At 51.9% G+C, this 20023-nt stretch overlaps 1 protein-coding gene across 1 annotated transcript in view; it reads right to left on the bottom strand.

Moving 5' to 3' along the window:
• The window catches only part of galnt16 (UDP-N-acetyl-alpha-D-galactosamine:polypeptide N-acetylgalactosaminyltransferase 16), a 162540-nt gene that overhangs the window by 61994 nt on the left and 80523 nt on the right, over window positions 1-20023 (bottom strand). The window contains exons 4-5 of the mRNA XM_038790248.1: window positions 9547-9614; window positions 2571-2636 (exon numbers count right to left, since the gene is read on the bottom strand). Coding sequence (XP_038646176.1) covers window positions 2571-2636; window positions 9547-9614 — 134 coding nt within the window. The remainder of the gene's footprint in view (window positions 1-2570; window positions 2637-9546; window positions 9615-20023) is intronic.

The following is a 20023-nucleotide window of genomic DNA, read 5'->3' as shown; positions in this document are numbered from 1 at the left end:
GTTCTCTTTCGGAAGGTTGATACAGACCCGATGGGTCGAATGGCCTCCTTCTGCACTGTCGGGATTCTATGATTCTATGCTCTGAATGGAAGGTGCACAGGAAAACCATGAGTCCCAACATTGGAATCTGACAGTTGCTGTCACATAACCAGCCAAAACCACAGCAATGAAGCTGCAGCTTCCAGCCAAAACACACAGCAGCAAGTTGGTGCTGGAGCCTGAGAGCAGCGACCACCAGCTCATCACAGCCACACCTCAGCAAGCCTCAGGGGTGCAGAAACGAACATGGTGTGGCAAACTGCAGCTGGAGCTCAATAATGAGGAATGTCCAAACATGGGGGAGATACACCTTCAAATCCCAGAAAAATCATGGCAGACTCCACAGAAAAAGAAAGCCCGAGCCCACCACATGAAATGAAATGAAAAATGAAATGAAAAATGAAATGAAAATCGCTTATTGTCACGAGTAGGCTTCAATGAAGTTACTGTGAAAAGCCCCTAGTCGCCACATTCCGGCGCCTGTCCGGGGAGGCTGGTACGGGAATCGAACCGTGCTGCTGGCCTGCTTGGTCTGCTTTCAAAGCCAGCGATTTAGCCCTGAACAGAGTGAACATTCCCTCCGGAAGGATCGGGACAAACCCAGGGTGCGGGGTTCTCCATTGCCCGACACAAAATTGGGAATGTCGATCGGGTGGAGAATGGCTCCCAAAGCCAAAATCGAAGCAGGCTGTGGTTGGAATGGCAATAGTGGGCCCTCCCGCGATGGGCCAAGTACCCAACTGCACGGGCCACGTGTGGTCTCAATGGTTGTGAGCCTGGCTTGGCGGCTGCGGAGAGAGAGAGAGGGTGTACAAACTGTATCCAGCACCGCCATACTTCACTGACGGCTGTGCCGCTGGCTGAGGGCTTCTTCCAGGGTTGGGGGGGGGGGGGGGGGAGTAGTGGGGGGTGGCCAGGAGGTGGGCTGTGGGTTCAGGGTGGATGGGCATGCGGTCCAGCGCAACCGGCACCATTGTTTCAGGCACTATTGGTGCGTGCGTAGGCGTACGTGTGGCTGCAGCTTGCCAGCCCTGCGCATTTCCAGCATGGACCCGATGATTCTGTCACCATTTTGTTTGCATTCCGCAGGTGTTTCACGCAGCGCCGGTGCTAGCGCCTCACCTGTAGTGGGTGTGGCGCCGATATTTCCGACGTGGAACATCACGGATCCTCCGTTGGCGTCAGCACTTAGACGAAGGAACAGAGAATCCAGTCCCGGGTGTGGAAACAAAGCAAACGGGTTGTCGTTAAAGAGGGCTTCAACTTGGAGAAATGCAGGAGAAGAGGGCCAGAAATTTCAACTGTGAACCAACAAGGTCTGTCCAAAGCAACCGAGCCCACAACTCCTCCCAACGTGGATGGCAACAAGGTCTGGAAGACCATCTGAATTTATTCACCTGAAGAAGGAGCCGTGCTCCGAAAGCTCGTGTTTGAAACAAACCTGTTGGACTTTAACCTGGTGTTGTAAGACTTCTTACTGAATTTATAGAGTCAGAGATTTGTGAGGTGAGAAGCCACATAAGGAAAGGTTGTATTGTAAATATGTGGGGTAAAAACCTGGGGTGTGGTGTAGTATAACGATGTTCAGCAAGGCAAGGATGAATGTGGGATTGGTGGGCAGTACTGCCCACATTGTGATGCAGAGAGACACACGATGGTAGACTGTGTGATCGGCATGCAGATAGCACCTGGTTAGGATTACACCCCAGAGCGCGGTGGATGCCAGGACAGAGCAAATTTAAGGAGAAGATAGACAGATTTTTAATTCAGAATGGGTTGAAAGGTTATGGAGAACGGGCAGGAAAGTGTAGTTGTGACCGAGAGGAGATCAGCCTCGGAGCAGGCTCGAGGGGCTGAGTTTCCCAATCCTGCTCCTAGTTCTGATGTTCTTATACCTTGGGGAAATATATATATAGTTGAGTGTTAACAGTAAACAGATTATATTCAATTACACAAACCTCCAGATCTCTTGGCGAGATAGAAAACAACATTACAACACAAGGAATCTTAAATCTCCCTTCATATTCCCAATTCCAGTTCCTCGGCAGCAAGAAAATAATTTATGTTTCTTAGGTCCAAAGTAGATAATCTTGCAGATACTCACATTGAACTCCATCTGTCAGAGCTTTACCTTTACAGTTACACATAGCAAGTCCTTCATAACTTCCTGATCCTATCTATACTCTTTATTGCACCACCTAACTTAGTGTGGTCAGCAGCTTAATATGGCTCTATTGCTTTATCCAAGTCATTTGTAAATATAATAAAAGGCTGTGGCCCCAGTACAGATCCCTGGGGAGCAGCATTAATTACATGGTGTCAATTTGAGAACATACCCATTATCCCCACTCTCTAGCTCAGTAAGGTAGCCTCCAATTCCACATGCTCTTATGATGCAGATATGAGAGTGCTACCATTGAGACACAGCTGACAAAAAGCTAAATGGGGACTACATTTGAAACAATTGACCATGTGACGAACAAGGTTGTATGGGGTGAATGGGGGAAAAGCACTAATATACACTGACTTACCTTCTCGCTTCATGTTTCTCAAGCACTTGACTTTGGGAATTTTGGTTAAGAGCTCACAGTCCTCAGCTGAAAGAAAAACAAGAGCTGGTTAATGTCCGAAGGATGAACTGTGTGCTTCAGGAACATGAGTGTGGCTGTCTTGTTTTTAGCACTGGCTGTTATTTACTCCCACTGGATCTCATAATGTTCAGAGAGTCAATACAGCACAGACATGGGCCATTCAGCCCATCGAATACATACTGGGCTCGATTCTCCTTTTGGGAGACCATGGACGGGATTCACCGTTGCCTGACACCGATATCGTAATCGGCGATCGGGCGGAGAATCTACTCGATCAGTGGATGCCGGTCAGCCATGCTCCGCCCCTCCAAAATGGCATCATTGCATTCTGCGTCGTGCGCCGTTGCAACGGCGTTGGCATGTCATCGGAAGGTCCTCCAGCGATACTCTGCCCCTGATGGGCCGGGTTCCTGACCGTGCGGTTGACGTGCGGTCTGAGCGGCCGGGAACGCGGTGTGGCGGCTGCGGACTGTGTCCAGCACCGCCACACTTGGCCAGGGTCCATGCCATTGGCGGGGGGGGGACTTCCATGAGGGCTGGGGGACTGGTGGGGCGTGGCCAGTGGGTGGCCTGTGCGGTCGCGCATGGCGGGTCGGGTCCACGCATGGCCGGCGCCATGTTGTACAGCGCGACTGCTGCAGGTCATCGGCGTGCGCAGGCGTAGCCACGGACCCGGCCATTCTCCGGCTGTTTTTAACGTGGGAGCCAGGAGTTTCACCCGACATCGCTGCTAACCCCTCACCGGTCCCGGAATCAGTGAGGGTTCAGAGCCGATTTTCTCATCGTAAAATGCCTGCGAATTCTCCGTTTGAGCCAGCACTTAGCCACTGAAAAGGAGAATCCAGCCCCATGCTCTCCGTTCGTGCTGGGAGCAGGAATCCAGAGGCAATTCACTATTTCCTGCCACACATGGCGGGGATTACAAGGATTTGCCTCGTGAATCTGACTATCGGGCCACCATTTTTACCGAGTGGCCCGATAGCAAGGTCTGGCAGCTGGTCCCCCCCCCCCCCTCCCCACAATGCAATTCTGCTCACCATCCCGCCACCATAGAATTGCTGAGTCACTCCCTTCGCACAGTACAAGGGTGACCCACCGCTTCAGGACCAAACCAAACGAGAAACTCCCATAAGAGACCCCACCAGAGACCTCCTGATAAGAGAAACTCCCACCAGACATCCCCCATTACAGAGACTCGAATCAGAGACCCCATAAGAGAGACCCCCCATTACATAGACCCACCAGAGGACCCCCCCCTATTACAGAGACCCCTGCCTGGAAGCTAGAGAGCAGTCCAGACAGAGATAGTGATAGAAATCACTGCTTTAAAACTCACCTGCACCCTACACCTGCTGACTCAGGCAGAGAAAGCAGCAGTTGTAAATTCCTGGAAAGGGAAAGCTGGGTATGAACCCCCTCACGGGCTGGATTCTCCGTTTCAGGCACTATGTCCCCAATGCCATCGCAGAAACCGTGGGCTTTGACGCCAGAAGAACTGGTGTCAAAAGGCCACATATTCACAGCCCTGCAGGGGGCTCGCAGGGACCCGTTGTGAAACTCGCAGCTCCAACTGCAGATACGGGCCCCCCGCAAGCCTGGGGCAGAGGCCGCGCATGCGCACGGCGGAGACTTCCAGCAGCCACGCCGTGCTCCATGGCGGACTCACACCGCGGAACTGGCCCTCGTAAATAATGCCCCCGATTGGCCGCGCGCCCAACAGGACTGCCCGCTCAAAAATACCCCAGTTCCGTATGAGGCGGCCCCTGCCCTCCGATTGGCCTGCTCCCGAACATGGCGGTCGCGGACTGAGTCCGCAGCCACCACGCGAGTATCCTGAATGCTGGGACCATATCATAAATACGCCGTCAGGACTTCGGCCGGTTGGGGGCAGAGAAAGGTGGGGTGGGCCTCTGGCAATGGGTGCAGGTGGGTGATATGCGGCGCGGCGTACTTCCCGGGGGCCAGAGAATCGAGGAACCGGCGCCGGTCAACGATTCAGTGCGTGCAACTGGATTCTCCGCCTCGGCGCCGGACGCGATTTCGGCGTTGGGGTGCGGAGAATCCAGCCCCAAATCTTTGACCTGCAATCAAAAGCAGTTAAGTGCTCTCACTTCTGCTTTTTCTCTGCAGAAAGCACTTAACTACTATTGATGTGGTCCAAGATCTGTCAATCACAGCAGGGTACTTGAAATCCACACAAACATGAACGAAAACGAGATTAAACAATCTAGACAGCTGGCTGTGTGCAAGCTGTCAATCACAGCCTAGTAAAACCAATTTCATATTGACGTGAATGAAAGCCTTGCAGATCAAAATTCACTGGTGGGGGTCTCTGTAATGACAGGGTTTCTTTTTTGAGGGTCTCTGGTGTGGGATTCTCTTAAGAGGGGTCTCTGGTGGGGTTGGAGTAGGCAGGTTTTGCATTGTGAGTGGGAGGGGACTCGCGATGGATTTTGGGGACATCTCCGTTAAAGAGCTATCCCATTGGCCCACCACAAGGTGCACCATGCCAGCTCCATTCTGGGAAATACTTCCATCAATTCTCGCCCATGTGAATCCCGGCCCAGAGGACATGAATCATGCAGGCTTTGAGAATCCAGTTCCCAGCCCACAAATGTGTCAAAATGATCTCTCTCCCCCCCCCCCCCCCCCCCCCCCCCCTCCCCCCCACCCCCGCTTCCTGGGGCAGGCGCGGGGCGTGAACATTGATACCACTGCCAGTGGGAGACCAGAGTGCCAATCCCATCTTTAAAAAATATTTTACTTAAGGCATTTTGCACATATACATGGACACATGAGAAAAACCAAAACCAAACCACAGATACAAAATCACAAGCTGACCCCGGCAACTGAAACAAGGCAACAACTCACCTTGCCCCCTTATCTTTCCCCTGCATTGCCCCGGTCAAAACAAAGTATTCCAAACTTGTCCTGTTTGGACACGAATCATCGGTACCCTGTACAGCAGCCGAACCCAGTCCACGAAGCCCTGCCCAAACCCGAACACCTCCAACAAATACAATCATTCGACCCAATCAAATGTCTGCTCTGCGTCCCTTGCTACCACCACATCTACCTCCTGACCCTCCGAGGACATCATGATAACATTGAGCAAGGGCAGCATGTGGCGCAGTGGTTAGCACTGGGACTGTGGTGCTGAGGACCCGGGTTCAAATCCCAGCCCTGGGTCACTGTCCCTGTGGAGTTTGCACATTCTCCCCATGTCAACCCAAAGATGTGCAGGTTAGGTGGATTAGTCACGCTAAATTGCCCCTTAATTGGAAAAGAAAATAATTGGGTACTCTAAATTTATTAAAGATAACAAACATTGAGCAGCCTTTGCATATTTGTTCAGTGCTGCTGCCCCTTCACAAACCCTGTCTGCTCCACTCCTATCACCCCCGGCACACAGTCTTCTATCCGCAACACTAACAACTTTGCATCCACATTTAACAGCGAAATCGGGCGTATGATCCACACTGCTCTGGATCCTTATCCCTCTTTAAAATCAACAAAATGGATGCATTTTGGAGGGGGGGGGGGAGAACCCCCCTTACCCTTGTCTCAATATACACCCCCACAAGAAGGGGCCCCAGCTCTGCACCAAACGTCTTATGGAACGTGGCTGGAAAACCATCTTGCCCCGGGCCTTCCTCGCCTGCAGCGAACCTACGCAGTCCATCACCTCCCTTAGCCCAATCGAGCCCCTAATCCTTCTCCTTCTCCTTCCCCCACCTTCGGGAACTCCAGCCCATCCAAGAACTGCCTCATACACTCCTCCCCAGACGGAGGCTCCGACTCATACAGACTTCGGTAAAAGGCCTCAAGTACCCTCGGTCCAACACCTTCTTGCATCTCTCATCCCTCACCCACCAATCTCCCTGGTCGCTGCCTGCTTCCTCAGTTTGTGCGTCAACAGCCGCAGGTTAGGTGGATTGGCCGTGCTAAATTGCCCTTCGTGTAAAAAAAAAAGTTCAGGTGGGTTATGGGAAAGGGTGGAGGTGTGCAGATAGGGTGAAGGTATGGGCTTGGATGGGGTGCTCTTTCCAAGGGCTGGTGCCGACTCGATGGGCCGAATGGCCTCCTTCTGCATTGTAAATTCTATGGTCATGCTATGGTCAGCTTTTTTCCCACACTCACACATGCCCCTCTGGCCTCCGCAATTGCCCTACTGCCTTTCGTGGATGCCAACCTAAACTCCATCTGGAGTCTCGGTCTCTCCCTTAATAGCTCCTCTTCTGGTGCAACTGAGTACCTCCATTCCACTCTCAAAATCTCATCCACTCACCTCGATCTCTCCTCTCATTCCACCCTCTCACTGTGCGCCCGAATCGAGATGAATTCACCCCTTACTACGGCCGTAAGTGCCTCCCACAGCGTGGAGGCTGTGTCCTCCACCGTATGGTTCAGCTCTACATAGCTTTGGACAGTCATCCTCACCCTCTCACACACCCCCTTATCCACCAACAATTGCTGAGCCTCCCCCTGAGCCACCCACAAATCCACCTAGTGTGGTGTATGGCCATGAACACCGAATACTCCAACATCATCATGTCCATTACGAAAGAGTAAATCAGGGGGCACACCCGGTGCACATGCAAAACGTATGAGAGCTTCTTTGTCCCTGGCCTCCCAAACCGGAAAGGGTCCACCAGCAAACCCCCCCCCCCCCCCCCCCCCCCCCATATGGTCCATGAACCCCCTCAACTCCTTCACCATAGCCAAAGTCTTCAAAGTCCTGGGACACGGCCGGTCCAGCCTTGGATCCAGAACTGTGTTAAAACCATCCCCCATTATCAGCTGCTGCGTGTCTAGGTCCAGAATCGTCCCTCATACCCGCCTCAGGAAATCCACATTATGTCCCAATTTGGGGCATAAACATTCTCCAGAACCACAGGCATCTCCTCCAGCTTGCTACTACCCATCACGTACCTGCCCCTGGGATCAGCTACAATACTGCCAACCTCGAAGGCCACCCTCTTGTTGACCAGCACCGCCACCCCCCTCGTCTTCAGGCCCAACCCCAGGTGGGACAGCTGCCCCACCCATCCCTTCCTTAGCCTCATCTGATACAATAATCTTTACTGTCACAAGTAGGCTTACATTAACACTGCAATGAAGTTACTGTGCTGTTCTATAAAAACCCCTAGTCGTCACATTCCGGTGCCTGTTCGGGTACACAGAGGGAGAATTCGGAATGTCCAATTCACCTAAGCACCTGGAGCGGGATTCTCCAACGCGCCCCCCCCCCCCCCCCCCCCCCCCCCCCCCGCCCGGCAACTGGATCGGAGAATTCCCCCCCCCCCCCCCCGGCAATTCTCCGGGGCCCCCAATGGTCTGAGCGGGCCTCCGTTTTTGGCCAGTCCTGCCGGCGTAGGTTACGTATGGTCCCAAATGGCAGGAGCTGGCAGGTAAGTCGGCTGGGGCAGTCCTCGGGGGGGGGGGGGGGGGGGGGGGGGGGGGGTTGCTGGGGGATCCGTAGGGGTCCCCCACTGTGACCTGGCCTGCGATCGGGGCCCACCGATCTGCGGACGGGCATGTGCCGTGGCGGCACTCCTTCCTTTCGCGGTGGCCCCTGTAGGGCACCGCCATGGCCGGCACAGAGAAGAGAATCCCCCGCGCATGCGCCAAAGCACACCGGCCGTTCCGCACATGCTCAAGGTCACGCCGGCCCTTTGGCGCATGGGCGATCTCGCTCAGTCTCTTCGGTGCCGGCTGCAGCGGCGCCAACCCATCCGGGGTCCACCTAGCCCCCAAGACAGGTGAGAATTCCTCACCTTGGGGGCCCGTTGACGCCGTTTTTCCCGCCGGAGTGGAGCTGATGCTTCTTCTTTTGGCACATTAGGATAAGAGGTAGCAAATTTAAAAGAGTTGAGGAGAAACTACTTCTCCCAAAGGGTTGTGAATCTGTGGAATTTGCTCCCTCAGAGAGCAGTGGATGCAGGGACAGTGACTAAATATAAAAGGAGATAAGACAGATTTTTAATTGGTTAAGGGTTGAAGGGTTATAGAGAATGGGCAGAACGCTGGAGTTGAGGCCAGGATGGGATCAGCCCCAAAGGGCCAAATCGCCTAATTCTGCTCCTATATCTGATGCAATTATGAACCGTTTGCCATCAAAACCCCTCAGATCAGGTGGGGAAGGACCAAACAATTCCACCCCGGGCAGGAGCCATCAAACATGTGACCACTCACTCCATGGCCGCCACCAGAGGTTGACTTGTGCCCTCCTATCCTAGATTCCAGGGAGTGTGGGCCCAGACACTCAGCTTCTCTTCTCTCTCTGTAGTAAAGTAGGAAAAACAGCAGCCATTTTGCCACAAAGCAAGATCCCAAAAACAGCAATGTGATAATGATCAGATACATTTTTTTGTGATGTTGATTGAGGGATAAATATTGGTCAGGATACCAAGGGAGGATATCTTATTCTTCTTCAAAATTTACCTTTATCTAAGAGGTCAGGCTGGGCCTTGTTTTAACATCTCACCCGATAGTTGGAACCTTTGACAGTGTGCACTGCCAGTGTCGGCCTAGATTTTGGGCTCAAAGCTCTGGAGTGGAACTGGAACCCACAACCTCCTAATTCAGCAATAAGAGTGCTTGCTACTGAACCACATGAACAGGAAGACTCGATGCTATACCCCAATCTTTACGATTGAACTCCATGCTTTCTATTGAGTTTGGTGCCTGTTTTTGTGATGGAGCTGGCTGCAAGCTGATGGATTTTGATACACAGCATCAGTACTTGAAGCAGCGATTTCCAACCACCCTATGTATCTCTCCACTTGCCCCAATCAAATTTAGAATCCAAAGAAATATAGCACCTCGAAAAATCCTGGATAATCACACCGCAGTTCATTCATGACTCGATTTTCTTTTTAAAACAGCCCTGTGTGAAGACCGAACAGTTACTCACGATCGCTGCTGAAGTCATCCACAAGAATGATTTCCTGGATTAGATTAGGGGGACTGCGGTTCAGAATGCTGAAAGAAGCAGGAAAGAGAAGGGGATTAGAAACTGTGACTCATCACCAGCGGGTGCCAGAAAAAAAACAAAGCTCCAAGTCAGGTCATCCATCTTCCGCAACTCCACACACTTCGCTGTGAACTCCAACATCGGTCATTGGGAAAATGCTGGAATTTATAATGAGGGACATGATAACAGGGCACTTAGAACATCGCTTTATGATTAGGCAGAATCCACATAGATTTATGAAAGGGAAATTTTTTTTGACAGATCTGCTGAGAATTTTTTGAGGTCGTACCTTTCATGGAAGATAGAAGGGAACCCGTGCATGTCATCATAGAATCCCTACAGTGCTGAAGGAGGTCATTTAGCCCATCGAGTCTGCAGCAGCTCTCTGAAAAAGCATCCTACCAAGGCTCACTCCCCTGCCCTAACATTGTAACCCTACCTAACCTGCACATCCCTGGACATAAGGGGCAATTTATCATGGCCAATCCACCTAACCTGCACATCTTTGGACTGTGGGAGGAAACCGGAGCACCGGAGGAAACACACGCAGACACGGGGAGAACGTGCAGACTCTGCACAGACGCCCGAGGCTGTAACTGAACCCGGGTCCCTGGCGCTGCGAGGCAGCAGTGCTAACCACTGTGCCTCCATGCTGCATGTACTGTGTTTGTTCTTCCAAAAAGCATTCGAAAAGGTACCACGTAAGATGTTATTACACAAAATTAGGGCCCATGGGTATATTATGGGCTAGATCCGGTCCCCCAGCCCCGTGTTTCTCGGCAGCATACTGTTGGCTGGCAGGGGGATTCTCTACTCCCGTTGCTTATTGAGGCGGGGGCACGTTGCCGGAACAGAAAATCCTCATGGCCGGAGAATTCCAGCCTAATATTAACATGGATTGAGGCCTGATTATAGAGACTGGACACAGATCCACAAGTGAAACCTGACCAGCCTGGTGGAGGAAGTAAAAAGGGACCTTCAAAGGTGGGGCTCACTCCCACTCTCCTTGGTGGGGAGGGTGCAGACGATCAAGATGGACGTTCTGCCGAGGTTCCTCTTCCTGTTTAGATCCATTCCGATCTTCATCCCCAAGGCCTTTTTCCAAAACGTAGATGGTCTAATTGTGTTGTGTGTGTGTGTGTGTGTGTGTGGGGGGGGGGGGGGGGGGGGGGTTAAGAACCTGGGAATTCCCAAACCGACATTGCAAAGAAGGAAAATCAAAGATGGCTTGCCTTTATCAAACCTACAATACTACCACTGAGTAGCAACAGCAGAAAGAGGATAGGTACACAAACCCAAGACCCTCCGGGCCCTGGCTACAGCAGCACTCCCATCAACCTCAACAAGATACACACCGATCCCAGTAGTAGCGACCACACTAAAAACATGGGCCAGCTGAGACAACACTTCGAGATAACCAAAATGTCACCCTTGGCCCCATCTGCAACAATCACAGATTCCCCTGAGCCATGCTAGATACCAGCTTCAAGAGATGGAGACGGGACGGGGCGCACTGACGGTCAGGGACTTTTACTTAGGGCACAGACTGGCGACACTAGACAAACTGACAAGGAAGTGGAAACTACTGAAAGGACAGGAAATGAGGCACCTTCAAATAAAACACTTCCTACGCAAGGAGACAGTAGGGTATTCCGGGGCCCCAGTATTAGAGGGCCTGATAGGCACAAGCAGCAAAGAGGTGGGGCTATGTGGGAAAATATATGGACAGCTACTGGACAGAGCTCCGACACCACTGGACAAGACCAGACGAAAATGGGAGGATGAATTGGGGACAGAGGTGGGGTGGGGAGTCTGGAGCGAAGCACTGAGCAGGGCTTACTCCACCTCCTCCTGCGCAAGGCTAAGCCTAATGCAGCTCAAAGTGGTGCACAGAGCGCACCTGCCAGAACCCGAATGAGCAGGTTCTTCCCGGAGGTGAAGGATAAATTTAATCGGTGCCAGAGGGGCCCGGCCAACCACACCCACATGTTTTGGGCTTGTCCCAAGCTTACTGGGTTCTGGACAGCCTTCTCTGAGGCAATGTCCAAGGTTGTGGGGGTGAGGGTGAATCCATGCCCAATAGAGGCAATCTTCGGGATATCGGAGCAGCCAGAGCTACACATGGGGAAGGGGGCCAACGCCCTTGCTTTCGCTTCCCTACTCGCACGCCAGAGAATCCTGCTCGGCTGGCGATCAGCGGCACCACCCACAGCTGCAGACTGGCTCACTGACCTCTCGGAATTTCTCCACCTGGAGAAGATTAAGTACGCCATCCGAGGGTCAGAGGAAGGCTTCCTGGATTCTTAGGGGCAGTTTGCAGGCCTGTTCCAAAACCTGCTTGAGGCCAACAACGAGGAGTAAGATAAGAAAACGAGAAAGGGAGGAAGAAAAAGAGGAAAGATAGGGGAAAATCCAAGATAGTTGGGGAACCAAAGGAATGCGCAACCTGGGGGGTGGGGGGGGGGGGGGGGGGGGGGGGGGGGGGGGAGTAGAAGAAAGAGGAAAAGTGGGAAAGTCAGAAAAAAGGAGAAGAGGTGGGAGGGGACGACAAACACAGCCAAAGTCGACGGGTTGGGGGGGGGGGGGGAGAGAAAAAAGGGGGGAGGGATAGGGGGTGGATGCCGGGGAGGGGGAAGGTGGTGGGGGGGATGGAAGGGGGAGGGATGGAAGGGGCCATAGGCCGAGCCATAGAATTTACAGTGTAGAAGGAGGCCATTTGGCCCATCAAGTCTGCACCAGCCTTTACAAAGATCACCCTACTCAAGCCCACATATCCACCCTATCCCCATAACCCAGCAACCCCCACTTAACCATTTAGGACACTAAGGGCAATTTATCATGGCCAATCCACCTAACCCGCACATCTTTGGACTGTGGGAGGAAACCGGAGCACTCGGAGGAAACCCACACAGACACGGGGAGAACGTGCAGACTCCACACAGACAGTGACCCAAGTCGGGAATTGAACCCAGGTCCCTGGCGCTTGAAGCAACAACCCTAATCACTGTGCTACCATGCCGTTACAGTGGAGTACTGTGTGCAGTTCTGACTACCACATGATAGGAAGGATGTGACTGCACTGGAGAGGGTGCAGAGGGGATTTACCAGGATGCTGCCTGGGCTGGAGAGTCTGAACGATAAGGAAAGATTGTAAAAACTAGGGTTGTTTTCCTCAGGGCAGCAACAGTTGAGAGGGGACCTGGAGATGTATCCAAGATTATGAGGGGCATAGATAGCATGGATAGGAAGGCACTTTTTCCACTAGTAGTGGGGTCAATAACCAGGGGGCATAGATTCAATGTAAGATGTAGAAGGCTAAGAGTTCTGAGGAGAAAGTGTTTCCCCTACAGTGTGGTGGGAATCTTACTACCTGAAAGGGTGGGTAAGGCAGAAATCTCATAAAACATTTAAGGAGTATTTAGATATTCACTTGCACTGCTTTAACCTCGAGGACTATGGACCAAGCGCTGGAAAATGGGATTACTGCAGTCAGATCTTTGTTGACCGGCATGGACATAATGGACCGAATGGCCTCTTCCTATGCTGTAAACGTCTATGAGTCTATGTAACTTTGTTGCATTTCGGGCTTCCCCGAATTGAGATTCAATCTTCCTGCCAGCCTAAAAAATGAGAGAGGTCAATCCCGGGTAGTATCCGAGGCACTGCCCCCTGGCACAGCCTGGGGGGGGTGGGGGGGGGGGGGGGTGGGGGGGGGGGGGGGGGGGAGCTGTTTCATTGGACAGGTTCCATGGGAACATGTTCGGGGTAGTTCTGTGGGATTGGATTTTCCTATTTTTACATTGGGCTAAGTTGTTGGCGCTCTCCCGCCTCCCCCAGCATGACATCATGGGACACACCCTTCACCTTATTTTGACCATGTGTTTATACACTGGGCCTATACACTGACGGTAGAGTCACAACACTGGACGAACTGATGCAGAGATTCCAATCAGCTAAAGGCAACAAACTCAGATACCTGCAGCTTAAAAACATCCTGCGGAAGGAGACAAGGACATACCCGCGAACACCACGACAGACACAGGACACCATCTCAGACTAAAGGGACGATCCTCTAAAACAGAGACGAGGAGAAATTTCTTCAGCCGGAGGGTGGTGAATCTGTGGAACTCTTTGCCACAGAAGGTTGTGGAGGCCAAATCACTGAGTGCCTTTCAGAGATAGATAGGCTCTTGATTAAAAAGGGGATCAGGACTTATGGGGAGAAGGCAGGAGAATGGGGATGAGGAAATATCAGCCATGAATGAATGGCGGAGCAGGCTCGATGGGCCGAGTGGCCTAATTCTGCTCCTATGTCTTACAGTCTTATTAGAAGAGCTACTGAACGCAGACAACCTAAGCAGAGAGAACTGTAGTGACATGTACAACGACTGCTAGACAGGGCCGACACTGAACCGAACACGACAAGGGGGAAATGGGAGGAAGACTTGGGGTTCGAAATAGGGTAGGGATTCTACAGCGAAGTACTGCACAAGGTCAAACCCACCTCCACATGCACGAGGCTCAACCTCACACAGCTAAAAGTGGTACATAGAGCCCAGAACGAGAAGAAAAATGGGAAGAAGAAACGGGCAATGGCCAACGTTGAGGCAACTGCACAAAAGAATGTAAAAAGTATTATGGTGCACCACCTAGGTCCCCCTCCGCCTTCGTTAGATGATCTGTAAAAAGGAGAGAATAGAAGAGAGGGGAGGAAAGACCCCTCCCTTCCGGTTATATCTCCTAGAGCCTTTATGTTTTACTTTGGAAGGGTACCAAACCCAATAAAAAAGGTAAAAAGAAAATATGGTGGGTAAAGACGGCAAAGCAGCCGACGAGCTACCCTCCACTTTCCTCACCCAAAATGGCAGAATTCCACCTCTTCTTGTGTTTCTCCTCATTCGCTCGATCAAAACCCTAATTTCAAATACTTCATCAAATCTCTCCTACAACTTCTCTGCTGTAAGAAAAGCCCCAGCTTTGGTACAGACTCGATGGGCTGAATGGCCTCTTTCTGCACTGTCGGGATTCTATGCATTTTACAGTCTCTCCACACAATAGAACGCCCTTATCTCTGTTACCATTCTAGTAAATCTCCTCTGCACCCTCTTCAAGGCTTTAACATCATTCCTGAAGTGTTGTTCCTCCGACTGTCCACAGTCCTTCAGCTGGGACTGAAGTGTTTTATACAAGTTCAGCATAACTCTACATTCTGACGAAATTTGACACTGAGTCAATGGAGGAGATATTAGGACAGGTGACCAAAATCTTAATTAAAGAAGTAGAGCTGGATTCTCCGAGCTTCCGCGCCAAAATCTCGTTCGGCGCGGGGGCGCAGAATGGGCGTTTACGCCAAAATCCGGTCCGACGCCGTTCCCGCGATTCTCCGGTCCCCCGAGAATCGCTCGGGAGTCTCTCACGCGTGAATTATGCAGCGTGGGTAGGGGGCCACTGTCAGAGGCCCCCGCGGCAATTCTCCGAGGAAAACAGCCCGAGTTCCCGATGCCATGGTTCTAACCACCTGTTGGCCGTCGGGAACGCCCCGTGGCGGCTGCGGACTCACAGACGGCCAGGCAAGAGACCGGGCGTCAAGGACCTGTGGGCCGCGCAATCTCGGGGAGAGACCTACTTCTTTCGTCATGGTCTGTGGTGTGAGTCCGCCATGTCGCACGGGGTGGCCACTGCAGGCCGCCGCCATGCGCATGTGCGGACTCCGGACTGGAAATGCAAGGGCCCCTATCCGCAGCCAGAGCTGCGAGAAATTCTGCCGCTGGCCTGGGGACATAGCCCCATTTTTCGGGAATCGTCAGGAGTATCTTGAAGAGAGAGGTATGAGGAGAGCCAGAGAGGCTTATAGAGGGAGTGACATGTTGATACATTGAACTGCAGCCATCACCAAGACTGGAGAAAGTAGCAGAGAAAGTGAGGTCAATTAAATGGTGAAGGGTAGTTGTTACCAAGTAGATGTAAGAGAAAGGGAAGGGCGAGGAAGGTGTGGTGTTGCTCACTCAGTTTTAAGATCACGGGAATACAGAAGGGTGCCATTCGGCCCATCAAGTCTATTGTGTTGTGCTGCTTCGGATAACACAGGCTGCTTCTTGATGCAGTCTTAACTAAAGGATGCTCCAGATTCTGAAATGCGTTCAACAGGTTTATTGAACTATTAACACAGTTCTCAAATGAGTTCAACTCTCTGCTAATCTAACTGTAGTAACTCAGTCTAACTGTACCAGCTTGCTCTAAGCCACGTGTTGGGGTGTGATGCTGCTGATCAACCCTGTCTAACACTCTAGACGTCTGTCTGTGGAAAGAGGCAGGGTGTGAGAGCCTCATACCTTTTATAGTATTTATGTCATGCCCCCTTGTGGTGATGCCACCTCTGAGTGTCCTGACTGCCCATTGGTTGTGTCCTATTTTGAGTGTTCATTGGTTGCATGTTTGCATATCATATCTCCCCTTTTTTTTGTTTTTTTTTAGATGTATATACATGTGAATGTGTCTGTCTAATGTGACTGACTGAGGAATACAGAACAGAACAAACAAACCAAATGTTCATAAGTCCAGTCTCTGAGGCTTGTGTCTGATCCTCGTCGACCGCCGGAGAGATGGTGGAGGGGAGGATGGTGTGTTGACAGGCGAGTGGGAGGCACGATTGGTGGCCTCGTGGTTCGAGGTGTCTGGAAGTGGCAATTCGACATGTGGAAATGGAGGGGAAAGTGGTTGTGGGCAAGCAACTTTTCGCAGTGCCCTTCGATTCCTTCGCACAATGGAGCCATCAGCCATACGTATAACATAGGATCTGGGCGCGGCGGAGCAGACCACCCACCATCTGGTATCTTGATCCCAACCCTGTCTGCCGGGTATAGCACATCCAGATCGGTGGCATGTGCGTCACAGCCCTGCTTCTGCTGTCGCGAAGCTGCTGCACCTTCTGCAGCACCAGGAGGTGATCAAGGTTAGGCAGGTGTATGGATGGAAGCATTGTCTGCAGGTCCCTGTTCATCAGCAGTTGAGCTGCGACATGCCAGTGGACAAGGGAGTCGCCCAGTATGCAAGTAGTGCAAGGTGTACGTCGGAAGCGGAGTCCGAGGCCTTGCGGATGAGCTGCTCAACGATGTGCACCCCTTTTTCGACTTTGCCATTGGACTGCGGATAGTGCGGACTGGAGGTGACATGTCTGAAATTGTAGCTCTAGGCCAACATGGACCATTCTCGACTGTGGAAGCATGGGCCATTGTCGCTCAGGACAGTGTTCGGGATGCCATGCCGTGAGAATGTCTCTTTACACGCTTTTGATAAAGGTCCGTGAGGTGTGGGCTGGCAGCTTCAGCACCTCAGGATAGTTCAAAAAGTAATCGATGATTAAGATATAGTCTCGACCATTCACGTAGAATAGGTCAATACCACCCTTGGAGCACGGAGAGGTCTCTAGGTCATGTGGTTGGAGCGTCTCCTTGCTCTGCACTGGTTGGAACCTCTGACAGGTTTCGCAGTTCAGGACCATATCCGTGATGTCCTGTTGATGCCGGGCCAGTAGGCAGCTTGCCGGGCCCTGCGTCTGCACTTTCTATGCCCAGGTGTCCCTCATAAATCTGCTGCAGCACCATGTTCTGGAGACATAGCGGGATGACTATCCTGTCCAGCTTGAGCAAGATGCCATCGATCAACGTCAGGTCGTCCTTGACGTTGTAGAATTGAGGGCATTGCCCTTTCTGCCAGCCTTTGCTGAGGTTGTGGATGATTCGCTGCAACAGGGGGACTTTGGCCCGTCTCTCGGATGAGAATGATCTTCTCATCTGTTCCTGGGAGAGTGTTTGCACATAGTTGTACCTGCAATTCAATGTGCTGGATGTTCTCCAGTGGTTCACTGGGTGAGTTGACAGAGCGGGGCATCGGTGATGATGATCTCCTTGCCAGGTGTGTACACCAAATTGAAATCATACCCCTGGAGTTTGAGCAGAATTCTCTGCAAACGAGGCGTCATGTCATTCAGGTCCTTTTGGATGCTGTGGACCAAAGGCCTATGATCCGTCTCAAGCCGTAGACATAATCATGAAATTTGAGGATGCCGGTGAGAAGACCTAAATACTCCTTCTCTTTTTTTAAAAAATAATTTTTATTGAAAAATTTTGATTTTATACAACATTGACGCACCTTAGTAAAATACCGAAAATAACAATAATATTAACAATCATATACATTCGCCTCATCCCCATGAACAACCCAGCATTTTAACAACAACGCAAATTAACACACTATAAAGTTACAGAATAAACACTACAATAATGCACCCCCACCCCCCCCCCCCCCCCCCCCCCCCCCCCCCCCGCCCCCCCCGGGTTGCTGCTGCTATTGACCAAGTTACCTATCTCTGAGCCAGGAAGTCCAGAAAAGGCTGCCATCGTTTATAGAACCCTTGTATTGATCCTCTCAGGGCAAATTTGACCTTTTCCAATTTTATAAATCCCGCCATGTCACTGATCCAGGTGTCCACGCTTGGGGGCCTTGCATCCTTCCATTGTAACAGAATCCTTCGACGGGCTACTAGGGACGCAAAGGCCAGGACACCGGCCTCTTTCGCCTCCTGCACTCCCGGCTCTACCGCAACTCCAAAAATCGCGAGTCCCCACCCTGGTTTGACCCTGGATCCAACCACCCTCGACATCGTCCCCGCCACCCCCTTCCAGAATTCTTCCAGTGCTGGGCATGCCCAGAACATATGGGCGTGGTTCGCTGGACTCCCCGAACATCTGGTGCACCTGTCCTCACCCCCAAAGAACCTACTCATCCTAGTCCCGGACATGTGGGCCCGGTGCCACACCTTAAATTGGATGAGACTAAGCCTCGCACATGAGGAGGAAGAGTTGACTCTCTCCAAGGCCTCCGCCCAAGTCCCGTCCTCTATCTGCTCCCCGAGTTCCTCCTCCCATTTAGCCGTCAGCTCATTCACTGACGACTCCTCCACCTCCTGCATTACCTTACAGGTGTCAGACACCTTCCCCTCTCCGACCCACACCCCCGAAAGCACTCTGTCCATCGTCCCCCGCGAGGGCAGCAGAGGGAATCCCTCTACCTTTCGCCTAGCAAACGCCTTTACCTGCAGGTATCTGAAGATGTTCCCTTGGGGAAGGCCAAATTTATCTTCCAGTTCCCCAAGGCCCGCAAACCTCCCGCCAATAAACAGGTCCCTCAATTTGCTGATGCCCGCCCTTTGCCACCCCCTGAATCCCCCATCCGTGTTCCCCGGGATGAACCGATCGTTGCCACCCAGTGGAGCCTCCATCGAGCCTCCTGTTTCCCCCTGATGCCGTCTCCACTGTCCCCAAATTCTTAGGGTCGCCGCCACCACCGGGCTCGTGGTAAACCTCTTAGGGGAGAGCGGCAACGGTGCCGTTCTAAACACTCCTTCTCAATCTACGCATATCTGGTCTCAGTGGGTGTCATTGCCCGTGACGCGTATGCGACTGGTACCTAGGATGATATGTCGTCTCTTTGAAGCAACACAGCCCCAATGCCATCCTGACTCACATCTAAGGATATCTTGATCTCTCGGTCTGGGTCAAAGAATACACGGATGGGTGCAGTGGTGGGCTTGGCTTTCAGCTCCAGCCACTCTGTTCGGTGCTCCGCCTTCCACTCAAAGATGGTTGATGCTTCTCACCAGGTTGCATAGGGCCGTGGTGTGTGTGACCAAAATCGGCATGAACTTGCCAAGGAAATTGACCATTCCCAGGAAGTGCAGTACTGCCTTCTTGTCCTCGGGTCTTTCATTGCTCAATGGCTTTAATTTTGTCTGTGTCCGGGCGTACATTGTGTTGCGAAATCTGATCGCCCAGGACCTTCAGCGTGGATGTCCCAAAACAGCACTCGGACCTGTTTAGCTTGAGGCCATGTTCATGTATGCGTTGGAATACTTTCTTGAGTTGCGACTCATGTTCTTCTGGGGTTGTGGACCAGATTATGATATCGTCAACGTAGACACGAACCCCTCCTATTTCCTCCATCATCTGGTCCATGATGCGATGGAAAATCTCTGATGCCGAGATGATGCCAAATGGCATTTGGTTGTAGCAGAATCTGCCAAAAGGCGTGTTGAAGGTGCAGAGCCTTCTGCTGGATTCTTCAAGTTGGATTTGCCAAAATCTTTGGGATGCGTCCAATTTTGTGAAGAAGTGCACGTGCCATCTCACTCGTGATTTCTTCCCTCTTCGGGATGGGGTAATGTTCCCACATAATGTTTTTGTTTAGATTCTTGGGGGTCAATGCAGATGCTTAGGTCCCCCGAAGGCTTCTTTACGCACATCATCGAGCTGACCCAGTCGGTTAGTTCAGTGACCTTGGAGATGATGTCTTTTTGTTGAGGACTCGAGAGCTCTGCCTTCAGGCGCTCTCTCAGTGGAGCAGGGATACATCGTGGTGC

This window comes from Scyliorhinus canicula, chromosome 2, assembly GCF_902713615.1.
Source record: "Scyliorhinus canicula chromosome 2, sScyCan1.1, whole genome shotgun sequence".
Taxonomy (NCBI): domain Eukaryota; kingdom Metazoa; phylum Chordata; class Chondrichthyes; order Carcharhiniformes; family Scyliorhinidae; genus Scyliorhinus; species Scyliorhinus canicula.
This window is presented reverse-complemented; position numbering and strand designations above follow the sequence as displayed.